The sequence below is a fragment of the Stigmatopora argus genome, chromosome 12, assembly GCF_051989625.1.
Source record: "Stigmatopora argus isolate UIUO_Sarg chromosome 12, RoL_Sarg_1.0, whole genome shotgun sequence".
Classification (NCBI taxonomy): domain Eukaryota; kingdom Metazoa; phylum Chordata; class Actinopteri; order Syngnathiformes; family Syngnathidae; genus Stigmatopora; species Stigmatopora argus.
The window spans coordinates 10,889,504-10,914,108 of record NC_135398.1 but is presented as its reverse complement, the minus strand read 5'-3'; the positions used below and the strand labels follow the sequence as shown (position 1 = coordinate 10,914,108).

General features: G+C 40.2%; 1 protein-coding gene across 12 annotated transcripts in view; it reads right to left on the bottom strand.

Annotated features, from left to right (window-relative positions):
• The window catches only part of adgrl2b.1 (adhesion G protein-coupled receptor L2b, tandem duplicate 1), a 99,619-nt gene that overhangs the window by 52,666 nt on the left and 22,348 nt on the right, over positions 1-24,605 (bottom strand). For all 12 annotated transcript variants that reach the window (XM_077614782.1, XM_077614784.1, XM_077614783.1 and 9 more), the window contains exons 2-3: positions 21,653-21,847; positions 3,668-3,881 (exon numbers count right to left, since the gene is read on the bottom strand). In XM_077614782.1, the coding sequence (XP_077470908.1) occupies positions 3,668-3,881; positions 21,653-21,728 (290 nt within the window). In that variant the 5' untranslated portion in view covers positions 21,729-21,847. The remainder of the gene's footprint in view (positions 1-3,667; positions 3,882-21,652; positions 21,848-24,605) is intronic.

Sequence of the window (24,605 nt, the reverse complement as noted above, 5' to 3'; positions counted from 1 at the left end):
AAAGACATTCGTTAAAGGATCACGCGACAGGTGGCTATGACATGTAACAGACAGACAAGCGAGCGGAGACGCTCCCCCTGCTCGTGTACAACAAAACACATCAATAAGAAAAACATCCGCAACAAAGCAGTGAGCCAATTGTTAAAGTTAGCATTTTTTTGCAAATGTTTCTAGATGCAAACAAAATTCAACTTAAGAAAGAGTGGGAATGGAAAAGAGGGAAGGGATGGAGTGGTGGGATAGGGGGTCTGCACTTCAAACGAGTTCATTTCAGGAAGAGGGATGGCCAGGGAAAAATGCGAATGTAAGTGAGGTGCAAAGACAATGGGGAAAAAAAACAAAGGGAGACCGAGATGAATATTTCACAAGGTCAGCTGCTGCTGCACAAGCCGGACAAACATTTAAACATTGTAGGGCATGTTTAAAAGTGCTGTTAGTCAGTCCTCACAAATGGGATTGTTCTGCACAATAATTACAGCAAAGGGCGAATCATGGACTTTTATGTGCTAGATGCATATAAATGCCATGTGTTGACAGACAAAAGAGGCAAGCATAATCACTTCTCAAACACGCTACATTTGCTTTAGAAGACATTGAATATTTATAATAATTTGGTGTATTTGGCTATGGCCCACAATTTCACCATTTCCACGTTTCACTACCTTTCTTTATCTATAGAAAACCAAACCTTTTCTCATTTAAAAAAAAAATATTCAATTAGTATTTGGATTTTTGTGGAAAAACACAATTTAGAGTATGTAGGCCAATGCATACCAAATTCAAAACAGTTGCGACTATGACCGTAGTATACAAAAAAATAAAAAAATAGAGAATCAACAATTTTGAGAGACCAATTTTGTTCAAGCATAAAAGTTAATCTCAATAACTACACTTTTTGTGAGTAAAGTCTTTGGAAAGTGAATTACTTATGCATAAATGTTTGAGTTGCTGGTGTTCCATCCTACCAAGTTGTAAATCACATATTCACATTAAATTTCAACTTTGCTTACAGGACAAATACATAACTTCCCGAGGTCGCAATAATATAGATGCATTTTCTGCTCTATGGTTGTCATTACTCGCTGCCGTTACTCAAACTAAATGGTGGTGGCATCATAAAAGAAACATTTTCTTTAAAAAAAAAACTTGCCAAGTCACGTATCAGCATGTGGTGAAGTAAAATGTTTAAATTATGAGGTAATGTATTGTCGAGCTTAGCATTTTGGGGGGTCTTAAAATTTGGATTTCACTCACTATATTAGAACCTATGGCAACTTTCTGCTTCTATGTAAAAGGTGAACTAAAACCATTAAAATATGTTGTATATGTAAAATACTTCCTAGAAGTAATGCTTATCTAATACTTGTAATATTTGCTGCTTGGTTATGTGGGTCAGTTGGTTACATTAAGAACTTTTATTGTTCTTTTCAAGACAAAAGAACGTCCACTCTTGATTAAACTAGTGTTTGTCTTACTAGGCCTCCATTGCATGTGATTGCAGCTCTATTGCACTGAGCTTACTCTCGTGGTGGGAGAAAGAAAGAAACATATTTTCAATCTCTGCTATCCTTTTGCACCTCTGACCAGGCAGGGCAGGATTTATTCAGCCTCTTTATGAGTGGGTCAGGGAAGCGGTATCAAATATCCAGCGGAATTAAAAAGCCCGCACATGCCGTATTTTGGTCCATGGATTATTTTAGTGTGGGATCATTTGTCAGACAATTTTGTGCAATGTAGGACATTTTTAAATTTAAGGATTTTAATATCTATCGGGCAAGCCAAATGATTTTGTCAAGGTAAGTAAATTTAGGACTTTTTAAGACCCCATGGATAGTAAAGATAATACTATGCGGGGTACCCACATTCAAACAGTAAAAGATGTGTCCGGTCAAAGTTAATTCTGATTGTCAGATGTGTCTGAATGAGTTAGTTGTATAAACTGTGCTAACATTGGCTGCAATTATTGGCGAAAGATATGTAAAGCGTTTGAAGAGGGAGTGACTCAAAATTGTCAGTGCTCCCAGCCAAAATGGATTGGACATCTATTTCTGTCAATAAGACAAAAACATGATCATTCACTGCTGGCACTCCCAGATGGATTGGATTTAGCGTTGAAGGCTTGCAAGGAATGGAAAAGTTTCTCAATTGAAAGCGTTCTTTATCACAAACCAATAATGTCTCTCTATTGTCTTCTTTTAGAAAGTTTTATTTGCTAAGCTCTAAGAAAGACAGAGCAAAGTCGAGCGAATTCTTCTCTGCTGCTGTCATCGCATCAGCCGTAATTCACACTCTCTCTGATCCCAATGATCTCAGTCGTCAGAATAAATCTGGCGGTTGTTTTTTTGCCGTCGCTCACCCACTCCCGAGGGGGGCTTCATCAGGGGAGTGAAGCCGAGAGTTTAATTTGTTGACGGATGAGGTGTACGGCGAGGCGGGCTATGGTCATTCTGAAGGGAGAGCATAGACGCGGGATGTAAATTTAGAAGGACAGGGTGAGACGGTTCTATTGCCAAACGATGGCACAGCATCTTAAATATAGGGGGGAGATAACATGAAACCAGCTGAACCGAACAGTGCTCTGTGCATACAAGCTGATGGTTACTATTTATGAATACTACATCCACTGGCCTTGAAAAATACACACACCTCTGGGCGGCAAGTGCAGTGAAGTGTTGCCACTGCCACCACCGTTTGACAGTGAGGCAACATCCTGTGAGAGGTTAAGGTGGATGAAAGGCGGCGTGATGAGCATTGCCTGCTACCTGAGGCACAACCACTTCATGTGGTACAAGTGTTTGAACAAAGCAAGCTCAGAGCCCCAGATGGGGAATTAGGAGGCTTTTGGGTGACTCACAGTCTGTGGGAGTTGCACTAATTTTAATAACTCAAACGTCGGTAGAAGCACACTGCAAACATATAGCAGTTCCTTCCTGTCTACAATTAATCCCATCGGTTTTGGTGGAGGAAGCAGTTGAATGCAATAGTAATAAAGCATCAATAAAAGGGGTATCTGTGGACGTCAAAAGCTAGTGTTTCACAACAGATCCACCTGCACAGTTTAGATGCAATGCCTTAATACCAGTGTCTATACATGTGCTTGCATTTACACAGATGGAGGAGAGGGATGCATAGGCAGATGCATAAATATTAGGTTAATTTATGGCAGTGAATGATTATGTTTGAGGGGGCCAATCTTAGGTCAAGTGCATTGGACATGTATTACGGTCAATGGCAGCTGACAAATGCACTTAATTCATTCGTCTTCTGTCCTGCTTATTTTCGTGAGGGTCGCAGGAGTCTATCTAAGCTAACTATGGGCAGCAGCCAGCCAATTAATTGCAGACAAAAACAATTAAGTAAAAGTGTATCCTCCTTTATGTTATCATTTATACAGCATAGAGGTATGTCGAAATTTAGAGTTTGAAATCTTGCAAATTGTGAGCCAATCTGGATTTCTTTTTCAAGAAGTTAATGTCAATGTTTCCACTCTTCACCACACCCACTGGACACAATTGATGTAACAAATCTAGACTGCAATGATTGCCTTTTGCTTTGTTCACTTGAATCGTTAGGGCAGATGCCGGTGTTTATACTTTCGTAGTTAGTGTATTTTCGAGGGGACAAAATATTTACATGCGTATCATGTCAAACCCAATCTCTCAGGCACCTTTGAGATATAATCTTGTAGGCATCAGGGAGGTAGCAGTTGACGTTCTCCATTTGGAATGGGTCAGCGTCGCAGATCTTGTCGTCAGTCCGCCCGTAGTTGGCCGTCTCGATCATGATGACATCGCTGCCGGGGCACCGTAGGTCGATGGCGTAGCCCTCGCATGAGAGCTCCCGCCGAACAAGGCCGAAGGGCAGTGCAGCGCGGCTGAAGCCTGAGAAGAAACATAATGCTAAATTATTTACAATCTTGGCATCCAGTGATGTTGAGTCATTGAAAGCAAGGCAGGCGTAAGGAAAAAACTATGTGTTAGCTAAAAGATCAAAATGTAAGTTAATTTTGGATTAACCTCACGAAACCTTGAGTATGTATAGGCTATCTCAAGATGACCTGCCCTCAATTGCTAATACTGAACTTTAAGACTTACGTTTTTTTTTTTTTTGCTGTGCAAGGCAAGATGGAGCGAAATGAAAAATCAGTTAGACTCGAGAGCAGGATCCTCATTTTTATTACACGGGGTTCGAATAAAAATGGAGTCCTCACAAAAATCATTTCATGGAATTGAAGGTGAGTGTGGCCAAGTAAGTATGCTAAGCAGGGGAGAAAATTAGTTTTTTCATTGCAAAAATGACCCTCCTTCCAGGACATTAGAGTGAAATAGGCTATTAACGCGTATTCTCTTTTCTGAATAATAAAATACAATTTCACAGAGAGAGAGTGGTTTTGCAGAGAGAAGAAAGATGCCAAAAAAGGAGAAAATCCATTATGTGGGGTTGAAATGATCAAAAGTTTTTAAAGATTGCAGCTGTTTGCAGCTCTGAGACGAAAAAACAATTAGGTAGAGTCTAAGTAGAACATGTAAATGTATTCCATTTATGGAGTGCATGCAGAGAGCTGCGTGAACTGTCAATAATCGCTGCTGTTCACTGCAATTGTAAGCATCCAAGGGGGCAGCCGGCGTTGGAATTTGTTCTCTCTCCTAATTAGCCTTTCCTTCAGTCTGCTACCTTTAGCAAAGTCCCATTGGCTGACTCGAGCTTTTGTCACGCAGCAACACTTACAACCCCGGGTTCATTTTGCCCCCTCACTCTAATTACCCTCTTTCTTTTGACAGCCGCAGACCGACGCAATTAGAGTTGCTTGAAAAGCTCAAACTTTTCAAGTGACTGTCTTGAAATTCCTCCTAAAAAAATAGGCCAAATGCTTTGTCTGTCGCCGTGAAAAACACAGACGGCTGGCTGTCAAACCTTCACGGTGAAAAGTATACGGTTCAGTTTGTAGCAATGGCGAAGAAGACTGCACATGGTGATCGTGGAAGGAGCCCAAAATTTGAAAATGACAAGAAGGCGAGTAGATTCTACTTCACTTTGCTTTTTAACGCCTTATGAGGAAACATCTTGGTTCATTCTAGAGTTAACTGCTAAGCTGAGTCTACAGCCAGCAGCTTCTACAGAGGATTTGCATCATATATTGTGCTTGAAGTGGCGCAACCCTACTTGTGGAATTGTGGTGGGATTCGGGTGCTGCAGAGGGCCATTTCGGCCAATCACAAGAGAGAATTCGAGTCGCTAAAACCTTGATCTCATTGCTTCATTTTGATGTGATTACTGGGGTTGATCCCATGCGACCGACTGTGTCTGGTCGCGGTTTTTTCTTAGTGCAGTTTTTATTTTCACGTTTTTCACTTTGCGTTGGGATCCTTAAATGTGTTCAAGCAAAATAAATACCAAGCATCGTTTTTTTAACTTGTCTAAGTTAGTAAAATGGAAAAGACATTCCCTTCTTCTTATATGGAGAAGTCAAAATCTTTTTAGGTAGCTTTACTTGACATGAATTGTAATATTCTTCCAACAATCGTTTTGTAACAAATCAGTTCCTTACATTCATCCGATGACCAGTTCTAAAAAATAACATGATCCGTGTCAAGGCCAGTAGATTCTGCTTAGCTCCACTGTTTATCACCTCATTAGGAAACGTCAGTAGAGCCAAACAGTGCGTGGGGAGCTACAGGGTCACTCCATCTATCCCAATAACAACCACAATTACCCGAAGCGTCCGCAGAACCCGGGCGGGATGGCGGCTGATAAAACACAGAGTGGAGTCAGCGGCTTAACCGCCAAGACTAATGATCATCGCGCCTGCCATTCCTCACGGAGGGAGTGACGGGTTTATCACAGCAGCCAGGGAAGGAATGCATTTCACAGGGTATTAAAATCCAAAAGGGAATCCGTCGCACGAGGGAACGTACGTCATCTGCCTTTGTGACCTCTTCTCAGGGATGTCCACTCACAATTCATCACATTTATCAAAGCTCTCAGGCAAGATGGCACGGCTATCGTCAACAGAGGTCCGGGTATTGATTATCCGAGTGTCTAGCGGGCCCCTCCTCACTCATGTAAATCATTTCGGTCAGAGGCTAACGATGGATCAGTTAAGGGGAGGGTACTCCCCTTCTAAAGGACAAATTGATTCTCCCTCATCCTGGCTTCAATAATGACTTTCTTGACCTGGACTGGAAAGAGTAGTGTGACAGTTATGAAAATACTGTATAGTAAAATTTGTTGGATAGCCGCAGTGTAGGCAGCATGGAATCGAATCCCTCTCAGTGGTGGTGTAATTGTGAGTGCGTATGGTTGTCTGTCTTTGTCTAGTGTGCCCTATGACTGACTGACTGGCAACTAGTGTAGGGTGTCGTCTGCCTTTCAACATAAGTCAGTTGGAACAGGGTACAACACCCTGCAACCCCGAGAAGGTGTAGCGGTTGCTGAAAATGAATGAATGTGTTGTAAGCGTAACAATAAATCCATGACTCTTGACTCTAATTTATTTTCACTTTGAAGGGGAGGTAATAATCTCAATGCTATATTGGTCCGACATGCACACATTTGAGCATGGTGTGCTGTGGGAAATAAATTCTAAACTTGATCCAAAAATTCATTATCTAACATTCATAACGTTTTTTTCATTAGCCTATTAATCGACGTATCGGGATAAGCAATTTACTGCTGTAACTGTTTATATTTTTCAACTTAAATCCAACCGTTCAAAGTAGGTATTTTGCATGTGCACATTGCAATGGTGATGTTCAAACGATGTATTGTGCAAGCCTTGTTCTTTTTGAGAATGCGCATTTCGTGCATCTTGAAAGATCAGAAAGCCAAATGATAAAAGCTGGCAATATAGTATCCATCTTTTGACATTCATGCAATAAAAAGAAAGTTGAGATTTCATACAGAGTAAATAGATTTTTGGGTGTGACTTTTTGTGAGCATAATTTCAGCATATTCAGTTTAACTTAAGCTTGAAACTTAATTTAGCCGCAATGTGCATTCATTCGAACAATTAAATACCATACTCAACTTCCAAACTTAATTTATCTAAACACATCCATGGGTTAACTGCTGGGCCTGTTGCTTACCAAACAGGTCAAAGATTTTGATGGACATCTTGAAAACTCACATTTGTCCTTCAACATTCGTTAACAATTATATGGAGAGCTTTGAGATGAGACTTTTCACCTTGGCAGCGATTGCGACTTTTGAATTAACAGTTCTGGGACTCTTGCAGTGTGTCTGTGTTCCAATTCACAAAGACATTTACAAATGTGGACAAGATGATACGTGCAACAATTCCATCATCCCGGCAACGTATTAAACACCTTTCATCTGGCGTTGGGTTTGACTGTTGAAGTTTGGAGATGATGAAGGTCACAAGCTTGAAGGGGAATGGCTATCAAGATGACTGCCAGGGCTAAAAATCCATACCATAATCCTTTTGAATGTACCGATTCGAAAAATGAAAGTAACGTGGTTGATTGGTCAATCTTTATCTGTAGCCCAGACTAACATGAACGTACACGACCAGTGAGGGAATTGAATACCCGTTTCATATAGAGTATTTTGTCTAATCTCCATAGCAACTACATTGCCTTGCCCATAATTGGCTGTGATCCCTATTCGCAGCCCTGTTGACATGAAGCCTTATCACGCATTCTGGTCAGTGAGTGACTGTGAGCAAAGTAGCTTTTCAAATTCCTCCCTCTGACCTGCCTGCTAAGCCTTCTATTGAGCTCGAGAGAGAGAGAGCCAAGGCAGCCCTAGAAAGGCTCCTCAATATGTTGTTTTCTCCACTACTTCTTCGGTTGACACACCATTATTCAGAGCTGAAAATCCCTGCTTCGAATACATATTTTGTTTTCGATCAACACCCTTGAAATTGGCAATGGCGAGAAAGCTCAGAAGTGTGCATCTGAAACATCCCGCATAGAATGTGGGGCGTTTAAAACCCCTGAAAGTGAAATGAAAAGATAATGAAAGTCGAAATATTGTCATTGGCCATTGGGGTTGCCAGACCGCGAAACAAATCTTGAAGTTCATCTAAGTTGTAGTCATGTCCGACCTTTAAAGTCTAACTTCCAAATGATATAAAAGAACAGAGGAAGAGTGGAATTCGGAGGGGAAAAAAAGTGGTATAGTTTTTGGAAGTTAGACAGACAGGCGAAAACTGACACAGACGGAGCGCAGAGGCGTTGCTTGACGCTTGTCATCCCCCATTAAGCTTCCTTTGATTGGCCTTTGTGGTTTTGGAAACGGCAAACAGCTGCATGCAAATAGGTCCCCTTTCCCCCCCATGTCTGGCCCCCATTGTTCCTTTGACGGAGACACTCTCTTTGCAGGCATAAAGGAGGGTGTAGCCTTTAGTCAAATAAGAGCGTCCCCGCCGCGGCCACAGCGGGGGCACTTGAAGATTGTTTGTCTTTTTATGTTGTTTGCTTCACAATAATACCGAGAGCCCAAGAGGAGATCTGAGAGTCAAGCTTGGCCTCCAACGGCCCGGGAATGCCTCTATAATCCCATATCCGCGGTGGTCAGGGAGTACTTTATTTTTTTTTTAGAACGCAGTTTTGCAACAGGAATTTAGAAAGTAGGACAAACATGATTTAATTCTCAGTAGTCATGAGAGCAAAGTGGAATAATTTCCAATGTGCAGTGACAAGTCAAGGCGCGAACACATTCTACTTCCCAGATATTGAAAATAACAGATGAAAACAAAAGTAGTACAAGCACCTTTAGTGAAATTTAAAATAGACTGTTGTACTTTGGTATCTTTTTTAGGAAATAAAGAAGATACATGTGTTTGGGTGTGTTTAATTTCCAGGAATGACCAATGCCATTTTTTTTAAAGATACACATCCATGAACAAACGTCCTCACACCAGGCAAGAAGGAGGTAAACACACCCGATCTCAGAGTCCACGGGTTGGAGACATTGGGCAAATAAACATACTTTTAACACAGATCCACACTACAGGATAATAGCTCAGAATAATCTTTTACTGACATTGGATATTCAAGACTCTGAATCACTGCTGATTTTTAATCCCAAAGAAGGTAAATTACTGAAGTGGGCCTGATTGTAGCATAAATCTCACATGGCACAGTCCAAACAACAGTCAAAAGCTGCTTTTGCTGATACAGTAACTCATATTTCCAAGAAATCTACCGGTGTTGCAATGCATGAGCGGTCGCTTTGTGAATGTGAATGACGCCTACCGGCAGGGTGTGAGATGAGCCAGGAGATTTGGGAGGAAAACAACACCTGTATTTGAAATACCTAAAACACAATATCTCCGATTTCATTTAAAGCATTGACATGTGGCCTAACACTCACAGTGTAGTGGTAGACATTTTGCTAGTGTTTCCCGTGATACTTAAGTCCATCCGCTTGGGGCCTGTCTTGTTGGGAATTGTTTCTAAAGACGGTGTCTGACAAGACCACAATAGCCGCAGCCACGCCCGCCCTTTCCCAGACGGCTGCTATCAGACACTCTAGATTGCAATAGGAGGATTTTAAAATAGAAAGCTGTTATTTACTAAGCTTTCTAGTACATTTGTTTTTTTGTTTTTTTTTTACAAATTCAAATGCAGTAAAGAAAATTGGTATATTGGAGCATCTTTGAAAGAGAACACATCAGACTATCACTTTGCAAACAACGCTCTTAAATCCTAATTGCTAAACATTGAAAAGTAATAAAAAAAATGTGACTTTATCCAGCAAACTCCAGAAATCCAATGCAATTTTAAGATCAAATATGTAAAATGGAAAAGAGGTCCACTGGACTGAGTTTGATTACAATATTTGATTGGCTGGGTTAATATGACCCAGAAGTTTGGTAGCGAGAATGATAAAATATCGCTATATCTGCCAGTCTCACCATCATAACTATTATTACTATATTCGATAAAATGTTTGGCAGTCAGTTTAAAGGACTTCCGTCACAGACCTGAATGATTCCTGCATACTTTAGTGTCGAACATAACTATTTTTTCTCCCAAATTTAAAAGAGAAACATTAAAAATAGTAAGAAAATATTTTTCCTCTAATACTCTGAATTTCAATTAAAACAAATTGTGATCCACAAATTCCTCAGCTGGTCCTGTTAGGAATACATGAAAGCCATCTGTGCCTGGGAATGATGTTTTTATTTTACTGTATTTTAAATACCATCATGGAAGAATAGAAGACTCTTTGAGTTTGTTCACTAGATGAGTGAACATTAGATACCTTTCATGAAAATAGAGCAACAATCTAAGTCATGATAACCCCGTCGTCTTAGCTGCAACAGGGGGTGTTTTATGTTTGGAAGCACTTGCGGTTCTTGAAGCAGAAAATAATCAAAAGCGGTCAAAGCAACTGCATAAGTTGAGCCTCATTGCCTTTGTCACCAGTGAAAAAATTGAACAGGAGCCAGTCAAGTTTCACTCAGACACAGGCAAAAAAAATTAAAAAAAATAATTTAAAAAACACACCAAAATGTGTTTTTGATATTGCTAGTTGTCATATTATTACATCTACTATGACACCCGTTTTATTATTTTGAGCATGCTCATCAGCCAAGCACTGACACCATGAATCATGATCATAAAACATTTGATTCAGGGTTAGCAAAATTCGTCTGGTGAAGCAAGAGGTTTATGGTTATGTATATGAGTGATGCTGTTTTTCCAGTCCCTTACAAACTGACGCAAGGACACTCCACATTTTCCATAATATAATCATTGTGGGTCTTTTTCTTCTTCTTCTCAAAATATCATTAGATATTTGAGTGTTTTGAATGTCTTTACCGCACTTTACTGTGACTACTTTATGAGTCCAGAATGTGATGCAATTTGCTATGAATGACGGCCATTTTCATCATAATTATTTTAGCAAAATAAAATGATAAACAATTTCAGTCACTACAATTACATGACGTAACCAAGCAAAAATGGTCAGCCTTCAACACAATGACATTTATCCTTAGAGGGGAAGATAAACCGATTCATCCAATATCCATTCATTCGTCAAGGCGGGAAATATTAAACATATCAATAACAGTATACGAGGTTAGGAATCATTTGTTTCACATTGTTTGCATATGTTAATTCTAAAATTATTGCTGAACTACAGGTAGGTACTGCTTTGAAGATATGAATGACTTTTGGAGCTTTTATTTTGAAGTTGAGTTTCACAGGGCACAGGTAGCGTGTGTGCAATATTGTTGTTGTGGCAGTAGCAATTTGACCTTTTTCATTAAACATATGTATGCACACTGATATCATTCCCATTCTCCAAGGATTAAATTAACTTGATGCTATTGCACTGAAAATGACAAAAATCCAATGAAAGCTAAAAATCTTATATCTGGTGGTAAAACGATAAAATACCCCAGTACCTTTTAACTAATTTTAACGCACAAACACAGTTTTATGCTTGGTAAGAATGACAATTTTATAATACATAACTATCTGAAAAATGTTACTCCTAATGCTAGTGTATCACCTATCGCAAATAATGTTTTATCTAAAAAATTGAGTTATGATTGGTTTAATAAGAGTTGTGAACTTCTGGCAGCATGGCACCTGGAAGAAAACTACGCAGCGGGAAAGTGGTCAGCGATACAATTGAATGGAATAAACCAACTGAGAAGAGATGAAAGGTAGCAACTCCTATCACAAAGTCATTTTGTGAGAACAAACAAACCTTTTCCAAGAGACAAATAACTGTCACCACGGCTAAACCAATGAAAGCAAGATGCTACTCAAAAGATGAAAAGCACACATGCTCTGGGGCGAGTGCCATTCTGACAGAATTAGTTCATTGCTCGCTTGACATTCATGGCTCTTTTCTGTGTGGGGAGTAGATGAAACGCACCGAAAGAGGTGAGTTCATACTAACTCCCCAAAGTATGGCATGGAAATACACTTTTCCTTACAGGCTTAAGATGCTCTCGACTTCCTTTTAGGGTTTTTTCTTTCTTGCACCACTACTTAAGGCCCAGCTGGATTTTCTACTAAAGGTATGTTCCCTCGAGGTGCTGGATGAAGCAGAGAGATGATGATAACGAGGAATGAGGAGGTGTGATTGAGTTTCATTGTATTCCCATCCTTATGTCTCATACTCCACCCACTGAAGCGGCTTCTACTGGAAAAGGCAAATCCAGGAGACCACCTGGTTGCCAGGTCCTCGGCACCACTCAAATATTGAACACAGATCGACGCAAAAGGTCAGAGAACAAACAGCAACAACAAATGTACTACATACGTATTCACCAAGCAGCTTTTCATTCGTCACTCTATAAGTCACCTTTGAAATTGACACTGTTTTTTCTACATTTTGTCTTGCGTTTAATGGGTGGGGTTCTGGACTCAACAAAGTGCCACTGAACTGTTAATTGTGAATTGAGTCCTGCCCATGTTCAACTGCAGGTTACGCCTACTTACACTTTGGTTTATAGGCCAACAATGGGAACGACCATTTGTGGTCATTACATCTGTAAACGATATATTTTTGATTATATTTGAAGAGTCTAATGCAGGGTAGATATACTTATAATGGGGTCAAATTTGAGCACGTTCCGTCCAGTCAATCAAGGATGATTGTGGGATGTTCCTAAAGGGTTAACCTGTAGTGTGCTCCAGTGTTTGTATCATGCCAGACACCTAGTTTGGCATTTAAAATTGGTGGAGATATTCTTGTTTCTGATTTTAGTCTTGCATCTCCACATCTAGCCTATATTTACACTAGTCAACCGTGCTATGATGGGGGGCTGACTATTGGTAAAAACATGCAAGTATGGAGCTGAGAGAAGATGCAAAAAGATTCTAGAAAATATCAAACCCAGGAAGAAATACCAATGGTTGGTTGTGAGGTTACAAGAAGTCTGCACTCACCTACTTTGAAGCGCTGTGTAAAAAAAGCCATGTTCATAAAGTTACCATCTAATTTCCAACTTTTCATATGATTTTTTATACTAATGCAATGCTGTTTATACAAATTTTACTGTTGTATGTTCATGAAAATATGGTTATTCCTAATTGCTGATCAACAGGTGTGAAATAAAACAGCGTCAGATATGTACAAAACTACAGGAATTACACTTGGTTTGATTTAAGCTCTGAGAGGAATATATTGCGACGAAAGGGATGATAATGAATATGGCTGAAGTGTTAGTCACAGAATTCAGACATATGTTGGAGAACCTGCTGTCTATCTCTGAAGATGCAGGCTTAGCGTAGGTTTGTATACTGCTTATCTCATCCAGGCAAAAAAAAGTTTTTTTTCCTCTACCAACTCGATGTCGTCCATACAAATGATGCGACTTCAGCATGGGTCTTTTAGCCTTCACTGTGCCCATTCAATTTGAAATTTCACTTAGGTACTCTTAATATGATGTCTTGTTGTACAGTATGTTTTACTTCACTTTTTGTGCTAGGCAAGAGGGCAAAATGTCGATGCCTTCCTAAATCTCACCACTATCTATGCACCGCTGAGCATTTTGAAGGACTTGAGAATGATGACCTTGCCTCGTTTCCCCTTCCATCGGCATTCCGCTCGATGGGGGCAGAAACAGTAGTGTTGATAAGGAGATAGATACAGAGTTTGGGGGGGTTGGGAACCTTGTCTTGATGACGGACAGTTTCCTGCCTCTCAACCTGGATCAAGCCATTGTGGCCCCCCGCACGCTCAATGAAGAAAGACGCTACATGAGAGGGTCAATTGCGATAGCGCAATGCAAACAAAACCAGTCTTTGTGCTCTACTTTTTCTTCTATGTAGCATACTTATTCAATTTCCTGCACGGCAGGAGAGGGCTTCCTTATCGGGGAATGTTTAGACCTCCAAATCGGCTAGTGGCCTTTTGTTTGCAGGTGACCTACCCCTGAGGTGACATTTAATTCCTGAGCACAAAAAAGAAAAGTGTGGCCATGCTCTAAGGCACAGGCTCTCATGGCCTGAGGAGATTACTAATACAGTGAATGCAACAGTGCTGCATTCATTGGTGGTGGGGCTGAGCAACAACCTGCTTTGAAGAACAGAAACCCAACCAACTCACATCATTAGATTCCTATTATGCAGCAGCGCCCAGCAAGTAGTAAAGCAAAAAGTATACAAACATCATCTTGAAGTTACAAATGGATATTTATTGCTTTTCCTCTTCTGGGCGTGGTGCTGTTATACATTATAGGAGGAAAATAAGTGGGAGTCTATGTGATAATATGCTACAACACTCCATTAAGGCTTGATGTGATAGTTTTTTTCCCAACAGAAGATGAAAAATGAAAAAAGAAGAAAAAACCCAGCTATTTTTCTAGGTGTTTGCATGACCGCATGTTGCTAGGCAGAATTCAGAGGACAATTTCTGATCTGTCACACAGCAAAGTATATGCAGGTACTCGTCTGTCATCAGTCCGAAGTCTTTGCTGATTTTCACAGTTATATTTTTTCAAATGTACAAAAAGAAGAAATAACTTTGAATAGGTGATTTTGCTTGTCACAAATTTGGGAATATTTGGGAGGTTCCGTGTCTAGTTGTTGGATTGTATAATATTCATTGATTCATTTTCAACACTGCTTACCATTTTCAGGGTCCAAGGTGCTAAAGCCTATCCCACCTGAACTGGGGCAAAGGCAGACTACACCCTAAACTGGTTGCCAGTCCGTAGAAGAGCACAAAAAGAGATAGAAAACTTGCATTCACAATCACAAAGCCACTCAGAGGGATCTGATCCCAAGCTGCCAGGACCAAAATCAGCGGAATGAACCTCTAAGACCATCAGTGACCCATCTGTAGAATAGCACACAGAAAATTAGGTGTCTAACTGTGGAAGGCTTTTATCTGAGGGAATCTGGCAGTCTAACACTGTTTCATTTGTCAAGCTTGTTTTCTACCCATATTAACTATACATGAAACCGAAACTGAGAAGGTCTCTACTCCCTTTTTTCTTGATCAACCCCTAAGTGTTTGTCTATACTCTAAACAGAAAAAAAATATTAGGTCGTAGAACGTGTTCTTTGAATCCCTTCTTCCTTCCTTGTTATGACAGCTGAACCCTGCAGCGACTCATATGGTCCTAATACAAAAATTCTGAAGTAAACTAGATTTGGGGTTGTAAGACGGACTCATCTATTATTTGAATTGGGATGCCTTAGGAGAAAAACGAGTGCAGGCAGCTTTTAAGCGAGAGAAAATTTCGAAGCATCTGTTTGGGTGTTTGCACAACTTGTGACTAGACGGGCTATGTGAAATTAAGAGGGGAGGAAAATGGAATCAAACTGTCAGAAAATGTAATTTGTACCATGAGATATTAAAGCCTCATAACAGGGAATTGTGTAAACATAATAAAAGCAGAGGTCTAGGGCAAGGGGTCTTGATTTTACAGTCTGGACTGAAATATAATTCCTGGATGCACTTTGTTGAACGCAAACAAATCGCGGTCGTAAACGCCGGGTGACCCCATCAAGACTGTCGTTGTATTTCATTTCCACCGAGTCTGACTGAAATGCTGATCCTGGAGATTCATGCTTCTCCGCCTCATTTCAATTTGCTGTGGTGTTTTGATTCAAAACTTTCCGTCTCGCCCTGCTGTTATTAAAATGGCTTCTTGTTATTGCCGCCGGTTGGCTGGCGGGCTGACAAAAGCCTAGGGGTAAATAAAGAAGAGTAAAAATATAATAATTAAAGTCTCCTGGTACTAAATCTGCATGATGAACTCCTGCTTCATGGCTTGAAACATGTCCAGATGCATGATGTATCACGGCACATAGATTGACCGCTCATCTGTGACTCTCCCGTGGTTTTCCCGATAATTCATGATCGCCCCGCAATGAAGCAACGGGAGCGACGCTCAATATGAATTATGAAATGGCAAGCCAAGCATATCAATGGACGACAGACTGGCTCTGGATGGCCCCGAGCCAGAGAGGATTTAGCACACAATAGCCCCTCATCCGTTCACTCCCACCACGACTCATTGACTGCTAGCCCAGGACTGGAAATACCAGTGTGGCACAAGGGAGGCTCTTCAATTGTCACAATGGCACTTCTTGAGACAAAAAAAATATTGTTAACCTTTACCACCTTCAAGCTGGTATGTGAGTTGGTGTCAATACACTAAGGTGTGGTGACCAAGCTGTGGGAGGCTCAAAATATCCAAGATGGCGCCGTTCACGCGGGAGCCAGTGGGAGTAGCTCTGTACACTCTTATGCTTTTCGTGTTTTACAGCCCTTCTATCTTTTTTTTAATTACATTTTAATATTTCTTAATACATCCCTTTTTACTTTACTTTGTACTTTATACTTTTTACTTTAATGTTTTTACAACTTTCCTTGTTCTGTTAGCCTGGCTTCTTTCGGCTACTTCTTTTTTGGAACCATTCAGCCATGCCTACGCTGTCACACACACGGGACTAGCTGTTACAATACGCGCCAGAAGGAGCAACATTTACCATTTTCATGCCGCCGGAGTTTCGGAGCTGGACAAATGTGCCGGGAGGAGAGGCAACGCTTCTGACCAACCATTCCATCGTGGGATAAGATGGAAGAGCTGCCGGCGCTTACCAGGCCGGAAACGGAGTCGAGGGGTTCTACTCTGCTACTGTTGTCTTCAGCTCCAGACTACTGAGGAACTGTGTGGCTCTGCATATTCTCTACCTCGGTCACAGTCTGCAGCAGTTCCCCATCTTGTGGAAGACTTTGTGTATGTGGTTCCAGTTTTTGCTTCCATTTTCCAGTTTCCATTTACTTTGATTTGCTTTGTACTTTTTGCTTTTGCTTTGTTGTTGTGCGGCCTCTGCGACTGTACTGTCTAACTTATAATTATGCCTTTTCTTGCTACTGTCACAATGAAATTTCCCGAATACGGGATGAATAAAGTTATCCAATCCAATCCAATCCAATCCAAATAGAATAAAACCAGAAAATATTGATCCAGTCTTTGCAAAATTAATATAAGCGAAATATTCATCAAAGGCTTTATCTCTTTTGCCGTTTTCCGAATGTTTGCTTCCTCTTTCTTGATATAACGCGAGGTAGATACATTTATGCCATAATGGCGTGCTAAATGGGCATACTTATGCAACCCTTTAGCATATCAAGCAACATCACTTTTTCAGTGACTGTCATCATGTATTCGTCATTGGATGCCTTAGATGGCAGGACGCTTAGGAGGCATTTTCAAGGGCAATTCATATCAAAAGAAAGCTGGAATATGTTAGGCATAGTATTCCTCCACAAGGTATGTGCACGATGCGAAACCCAATCCAAGCAAAAGCGGAAAAGGCAAGACGTGGTCCTTCTTAAACTATTATATTATTCGGCGCATCACTTTTTCTACAGGGAAATTCTTATAAATAATTGTTTTATTTATACGCACCTCCCCGTCTCCCAGAATCTTTACATTTGAAAAGCTTGTAATCCACACATGACATTATTTAACAATAGTTTGATATTTATAAAACCTGTCAGACAAGGTGAGTGAGGCTATGGAAACATTGCATCCTGATCTGAATGATTGTGTTGCAAAGCCAACTTGTCGGATGACACATAAAATTGTATATTTGTTGACAGTGAAAACAAGGAAGAGGAGTGAGGATGGACTTAATACCCCAGCCTCACTGTAGTGAAATTCTTTCACCCTTAGCTCATTTCTTGTACTATATTAGGAAAATTGTATTTAATTGTCATTTGTAAAACCACAGTATTTCTCAGAGGTGAAAATACACCACACCATTAATGCATTTTCTAGATAATAATAAAGCTGATATTGCGTTATTAAAGGTGTTCAATTAAATGTTTGTTATTCCCCTTTAATAATATTTCTCATTTAGTTTCAACAGTAGTTTCTTTCTACATTCATTTTCTAAAATATTATACCAAATAATGAATTTTGCTAAAAGCAATAAAATATACAAAGCAATTCTATTTTTTGGGACAATTTTGTTGTGGAAACATTTAGTTTAACTGAAAATCATTATTTTTAACATAAGCCTAAGCATATCTAAATGATTATTTTGATGGAAATCTTGAATTTGGATTGATTTTGATTCCATTCGTGCTTAACTAATAGATATTCATTCATTCGTTTTATGTGGCACATATGCTCAGGGGGGGCGTAGATGCCGGAGCCTATTCCAGTTAACTATGGGCAGTAGGCAGAGTACATTTGAAATTGGTTGCTACCCAATCATAGGGCACGAGTGTACCATACCATACAATGCATGTTTTTGTGATGTGGACGAAAAACCAATGTTCACTTAACTTACCCTAATATGCCTCTTTCAAACATTGCAGCAACAGTGACATAGTAAAAAGATGGTTTCCTTAAGAAATAGTGTGCAAGGGTTAATCATTTACACATCATCTTGCTTTATATCAACAATTCAGGTGGCCATAGTTGGCTGGGATCGGTTCCAGCACCCCCTGCGATGTTCATGAGGATAAGCGGGTCAGAAAATGAATAAATAGTATAAAAATACCAACAGCGGTCTTCCCCTATAGATTAAATATGGATGACATCTTTAATTCATCACATTTTTTTCAGCCAGAATAGTCTATTAAATGCTAAGTATAGGTACTTTTGTTTTTTTACGACTTTGGAGGACCGTGACTTTATAAAGACGTCTGTTCAAATTCTAACCTAGTACGCTGATTTATATTCAATGCCTGTCCCATCCTTGCGCCGTTATATAAGAAGCGTACCAAACCCGGGCTCCGACGCTCTAAAGTAGGCCATGCAGGTATCGGGTCTGTTTGGGTTTGATGATGAAAGAAGGCAGGCACAGTGCGCGGCGGCAGCCCACAAGTGCACCGGCGCATAACTATTGTGAGCCAATGAAAGCTGAAATCGGAGACTTACAACTGAAGAAAAGGCAGATTTAGTGGGATTACTTCCTGTGGTCTTTGTCAACATTCTTGGTCAGCTTCAGTGTTTAAATAGCAAACGGTTCGATTGTTGTGTCATAGCAGCAGAATAAAGAGTAAATGTTCGTTGAGACATCGTACGAGCACGGACAAGTGAGTGGCCCCAATAAAAGGCACGAGTTTGACGCCTCTTTTTCAGTGTAGCTTTATATTATAAATGCCATAGACGTGGAATGTGGAGACCACCCAGCAATTTTCCACTTGAGTTAGTGTCAGAACCTGAAGCCATTTTTACACTCGCCCTTAAATGAAGGGCACACCAGCCGACGAAGGGAATTCTTCCTCTCAATCAGCAATGGCTCAATTTATGGTTATAATGTAAAAGAATAAACCGAATTATTATCCTATTGTGAGCTTGTGGAAATATTGTACAATAATTTTAATATACATCAACCAACAAACATGAACGGCAATTGATGTGTGTCTGGTCAACGTCTGAGATTATTCCAGAGACTGAAACTCAGTAGTTGTGTTGAATGTTTTCTATAACATTTTTAAGAAGTAATTTACTACAAATAGAATGTGAAACATAAGGTTTGGTAATGTGTGGTGTGTTTGTATTGGTCATTTGGCAGAAACTATTCACTGTAAGAGTAGTAAAAAAGTAGTACTCAGGGATAGAAATAGTTTTTCCACAAGACATGAGACAGACCAATCGCACAAAGCAATATTAATTAATGTTTGTTTGTACAATTGTTGCTCTCCAGACAAAACACAAATTGGATTTCCCAACCATAAAAATGGCTGCGTATACCTTACCGTTTGTGCACACATCATATTCGATTCTTGGCTTTGTGAACTTTAAGGCCTGCTCTGAGAACATGAATCTTTCAGTGGATATGTATCACATTGGAAATGAAAAAGTAGATCTCACTAAATCTCACTTGGTAACTCAATAAGTTTGTGTATATATACACACAGTGGATGTATGTGCACCAATATATCTGCGATCAGACTCATTCCCCTGCTGGTCACAGTTAGTGATAGCAGTGATGTGAGTGTGCCTACTTTTGGGAGAAAAGCTGATTAGTTTCTTAGCTTTCAAGGGCCAGGAGGTCATTAGCAAACAACAGAGGGCCTTTTGATTGAATCAGACCAGCATGAGAATCCTTTGGGTACGAGCAGCTGGAAGTGAGTGGAGAAAAAGATTGTTTCTTATATGGTTTCAAAAATAATCCACATGCACTTTTCCTGTCCTATTGACAAATGGTTAATATGAATTCTTAGCATAGTGGGCCCTTATGTTAGACGTAACCTAAACCCTGGCAATTTTGCTAGCCCAAAGCTCTATTCTCTCCTTATGAGCTTTTCTGCAGGTCTACTAAACTTAACCTTGAAGCCTAAAGCTGACATCTCTTCTTCAAGAGCCAGTGCACTGTTTCTGTGTAAAACAATATTGGCGTCAGTAAATCCACAAATCAATGAAAGACTGCTTGGATTGCCTGCTCCGTCATGGCTGTTTTATAATGGCACCCAGAGATAAATCTATCAGAGAACAGGAAAAGGAAATGACAACATGCAAATGGGAACCAAACTACCCTATAAAGAAGGCAGTATATAACCTACAATCAATGTTGTACACAAAAGCATGTGATTTTAGTTTACTTTGTTGCGGGTACAATGGGAACAAAAAAGGCTGAGGGGGAGGTGTGATGATTGTCATCAAGAAGCCTTGTAAGCAACATTGGTGGTTTAGATGGGCATGGAGCAGACGGGAGTGTTTTGTGACAATCCTTGTAATTACAGCCAAATGCAGACATCAGACGTGAAGCAAGGAGGGAAAAACAGGCTCTGAAGTGTCGCCGAACACAATTAAAAACACTGAGGCGTTTCTTTCGCGACTTTGGCACCAAATCAAGAGCCCTACTTTTGAGGGTGACAGGTATACGTCCTGCTAGGAATTAGATTGGGCAGCAGTAAAATAAGTGACTCCTGAGGGGGTTCAGCTTCTCAGAGAACACGGAAAATCTGTTATGTACCTGATGAAAAGAGTTCGGCGGGAAGAGATTGACGTTACATACTGTGCAAATATACCGATGGCATTTGCAAATACTTAAAAGGGACGTTCATTTTAATTGTTTGGTAAAAAAATATATGAAAAAAGGACCTTCAGCTTCAGCTCTCTTGTAGTCAAAGGTTAAAAAAACCTTTAGTTTTTCCAATAAATATTAAATGAATATTTGTAGGATAAACACTTCTGGAAGGCCAGAAATATAAGGAAAAGAAATGGTAAGTTCTTTTGTTTGCTCAATATTTTATGCTGCAAAGAATTTCAATGAAGATCATTAATTTTCAATCTTTTAAAATGGAAAACTACAAATGCTTTTCTTGTCACTGAAGCTTGTCGACACGCCCGAGCTCCGGCCCTGGCATTCATGTAAAGGCAAATAAATAAATAAAAATATAGAATAAATGTAAAGGGGGCACTATGAGCAAATTGCATTGAACAAGAACACCCCTGGAAAAGCTGAATATAGGGAGTAAATTGTGCTGTGATTCCTGCACGCCTCTTTTAATGACTTTAAAGCAACACATTTGACACTTTTTTTTTTCATCTCCAAGGCTGAAAGCATTGAAGTAAAACTCAAACATAACCTTGCTGTTGAACAGCTGTACAGTCCCTTTTGTACTGCCACTACAAATCAGCCTAACAAATTCAATGCATTCCTCAAGAAGAAGAATATGGCTCTTCTTAAAAGGTTGACCGGAATCTCATTAACGTCACACTTTTTCTGTGGTAACTCACCTAGTGAACAGTGGCAGGAGCAGAGAAGAAGCAGGAGGCAGGAGAAGGCTGGACACCTCCACGATGAGGAGGCCATTATACCTCGAGTAGGTGAGCCGTCCAATAAAAGTAGATTTTTCAGATGTGAGCTCAGGAAGCTGGAGCAAAGTTAACGACGGGTGGGTCTCTGAAAAGCATCACCAGTCATCTTCACATCTGCAGAAAAACGCATAAAAAGTCTGCGTTAAAAGAGAGCAAATTGGGCGCTGATGTCATGATTATCCTCCCAGCCGTGGATTTACGATGCCACGTGCAGTGTCATGTTGCATTGGGCATTACTGTAATGTGCGGGCCTTGTCCATATTAATCGCAGAACACTAATCTGGATTTAACATTTGCACACTTGATGCTGCTAAATAGTGTTACGTCCGCTCGACTGTCAGCTATCGGACACACACCCAACTGCAGTGCATAAAGGGATCTTCAAAGCCAGGATTTTGAGGGGTCTAGGTTCCTTCCAGCAATACTATACTCTTAAACGTTGTATGAAGATATCAGCTATTATATTTCGGTCAGGCCTAACTTCCAAAACAGAACTCATAAACTGGTTATGCTCACTCCAACTGTGCAAAACATTGGTCCCCATATTTTTACTTCTAGGGAGGTATTCAACTGGGCACCTCTGAGATCGATTGACCACTGCTAGCCTTCCCAGACGAAAGGGATTGGACGTCTTTCGCCATCAATGGCAGCCAATGTGTCTATACTATATTTTAAAAGCAATATTTTTTACACCTAATTCTGATCCTCCAAAAATGATGTGAATGGGCTTGATTTGCGAACCCGTTCAGGGACATCTTTATTATATAGTATTTCTTTGAAAAACCAATTAAATTGCCAAGTACTATTCATTATATAGCTTTAATTTTGGAATGAATGAAAGGTTGTCCGTGAACCAATTCAGGTTGCCCCCTGCATGGTGCCCATAGTTAGCTGGGATAGGCTACAGCACCGCTCGCAACCCTTGTGAGTATAAGTGGTTCAGAAAATGAATGAATGTTCTGCATGCCCTCTTCCTACCGAAACAAAGCAAATGCCTGCTTGGCTAAATAAAATAAATTATGAAAAATAAAATCTAGTAACTTTTGCATTTCACACCTGCAAGGGCATCAGTATGAACACAAAGTAAAAGATGTTCTTGGCACTTATTACTCGCCAACGCGCCACTAATGAATGCTTCATTCTGCCATCCGTTCCCTCAAGTTATCTTTCATTTCCTCGGGAAAAGAAACAAAAATAAAACATGGCAGTTGCACGGGCAAAACAGACATGACTGCTTAGTGTGATTTTTTATTTTCTTCCCTTTTAAGAACAGTGTGTGTGTGGTGGAGGAAGGTGCGGGGGTCTAAAACAGCACCGTTGTGTGTAAAAGCAGCAAAAGGTTGCAGCCTGCGACAAACTGACAGCAGACAGATAAGCTGCTTACTGGAGTCAAACAGCAAGCAGCAGTCAAATGCCACATATTGACACATATATAAGCGCATATATGCTGTATCTGCTAGCAGGGATACAATAAAGGCATTTACATATTGTGTCTTGTTTATTCCCATGTGTCCCAACAAAACAGGCCACATGGTAGCTGTTCCTGTGCAAAGACATGTAGCCTGTTAATGAGATCTAACCCTATCAACCTTCATGATTATTCTTTACCACCTGGGTATTGCTCGGATGTGTAGTCATTCGTCTGAATAAATTTATCATGAGTCACAATGGCACTTAGTATGGCATGCATTTTGAGTAGTTGTCAAGAGTGCCGGCACAAGTTTAAAAAGATTACTATTGTATGGGGATTTAAGTTATATGATAAGAGGTGCATAACTTCAGATGTTTTTTTTAAATTGACAAATCTGATTAATGTAATTGACTGTTTCACACCATTCGCTGATGACTTCCTTGATATTTCGGTAACTGCTTTGCGCATTGTAACCCAAAAAGACACTCATAATTTTGGACTACAAATACCAAGAAAAAAAAATGTAACTATCACTGTTTTTCCAAGGCAAATACATGTTTACAAATGCTGCTTTTTTAAAAGAGGGAGTAAAATTATTATTTTAGTCGCCCCACCAGATTATTGGTCGATCATTAGATAAAATAGTGGTTTATAATACAGAAATGAAAAAGAATCACAACTTCTCAGTTGGAATGCACGGGAATATGTGGGTGGTAAACGCAGTAGTTGTTTAAAACCACATGTTTCTGCACTTCTATTATAATTACCCCATGGCTTTTCAAGACTTGATTCCAAATGTGCCTGAATATTTTTGGCAACTCAAAAGAAATGTCTCTAAAACCTCATATTACCATATTTTAAGTCACCACTAGTCATCCTTTACGTGATCCACATCCAAGTGCCAGCTGGATGGCAATAGAGCGCAACGCAGATGGCTTATTTATTGATATAGATATATATTTTTTATCAAACCCCGGTGGCAATGAAGCAGACTCCCAGCCAAGGCATTGGTTCAACTCGGGTGGTTATGGTTTCATTTGCCGTTCAAGTTGGCTGCTCAACAATCAAATATTTCTCTAAGCCACCAGTTCAGCTGTGGGCACGACACCAATTCTCCCAAGATGCACGACTTCCTAAATATGCACATGCCCATTTATCTCAAATACACAACCCCCCAGGAGCCACGTGCTTATTCTAATAGTAGTTGACAGGAGGACTTGGGAAGATGTAGAGCCCCCCACTCCCCATCCCAGCTACCCTGCTGAGTCCAGGAGCCCCTCCGAACTCTAGGGGGTAAGAACTAGCCAATGCCCTCACAACCCTGGGGTCCTTTTTCACCCCAAACGCCTCAACATGTGAAATCATCCCGCTGAGTAACATGTCTTCTTTCTTTCTTAGGCTGGCTCAAGCCTATCTTTCTCAAAAACACTGTTTTTGTTTGGTAGTATTTCTGTAGGATTT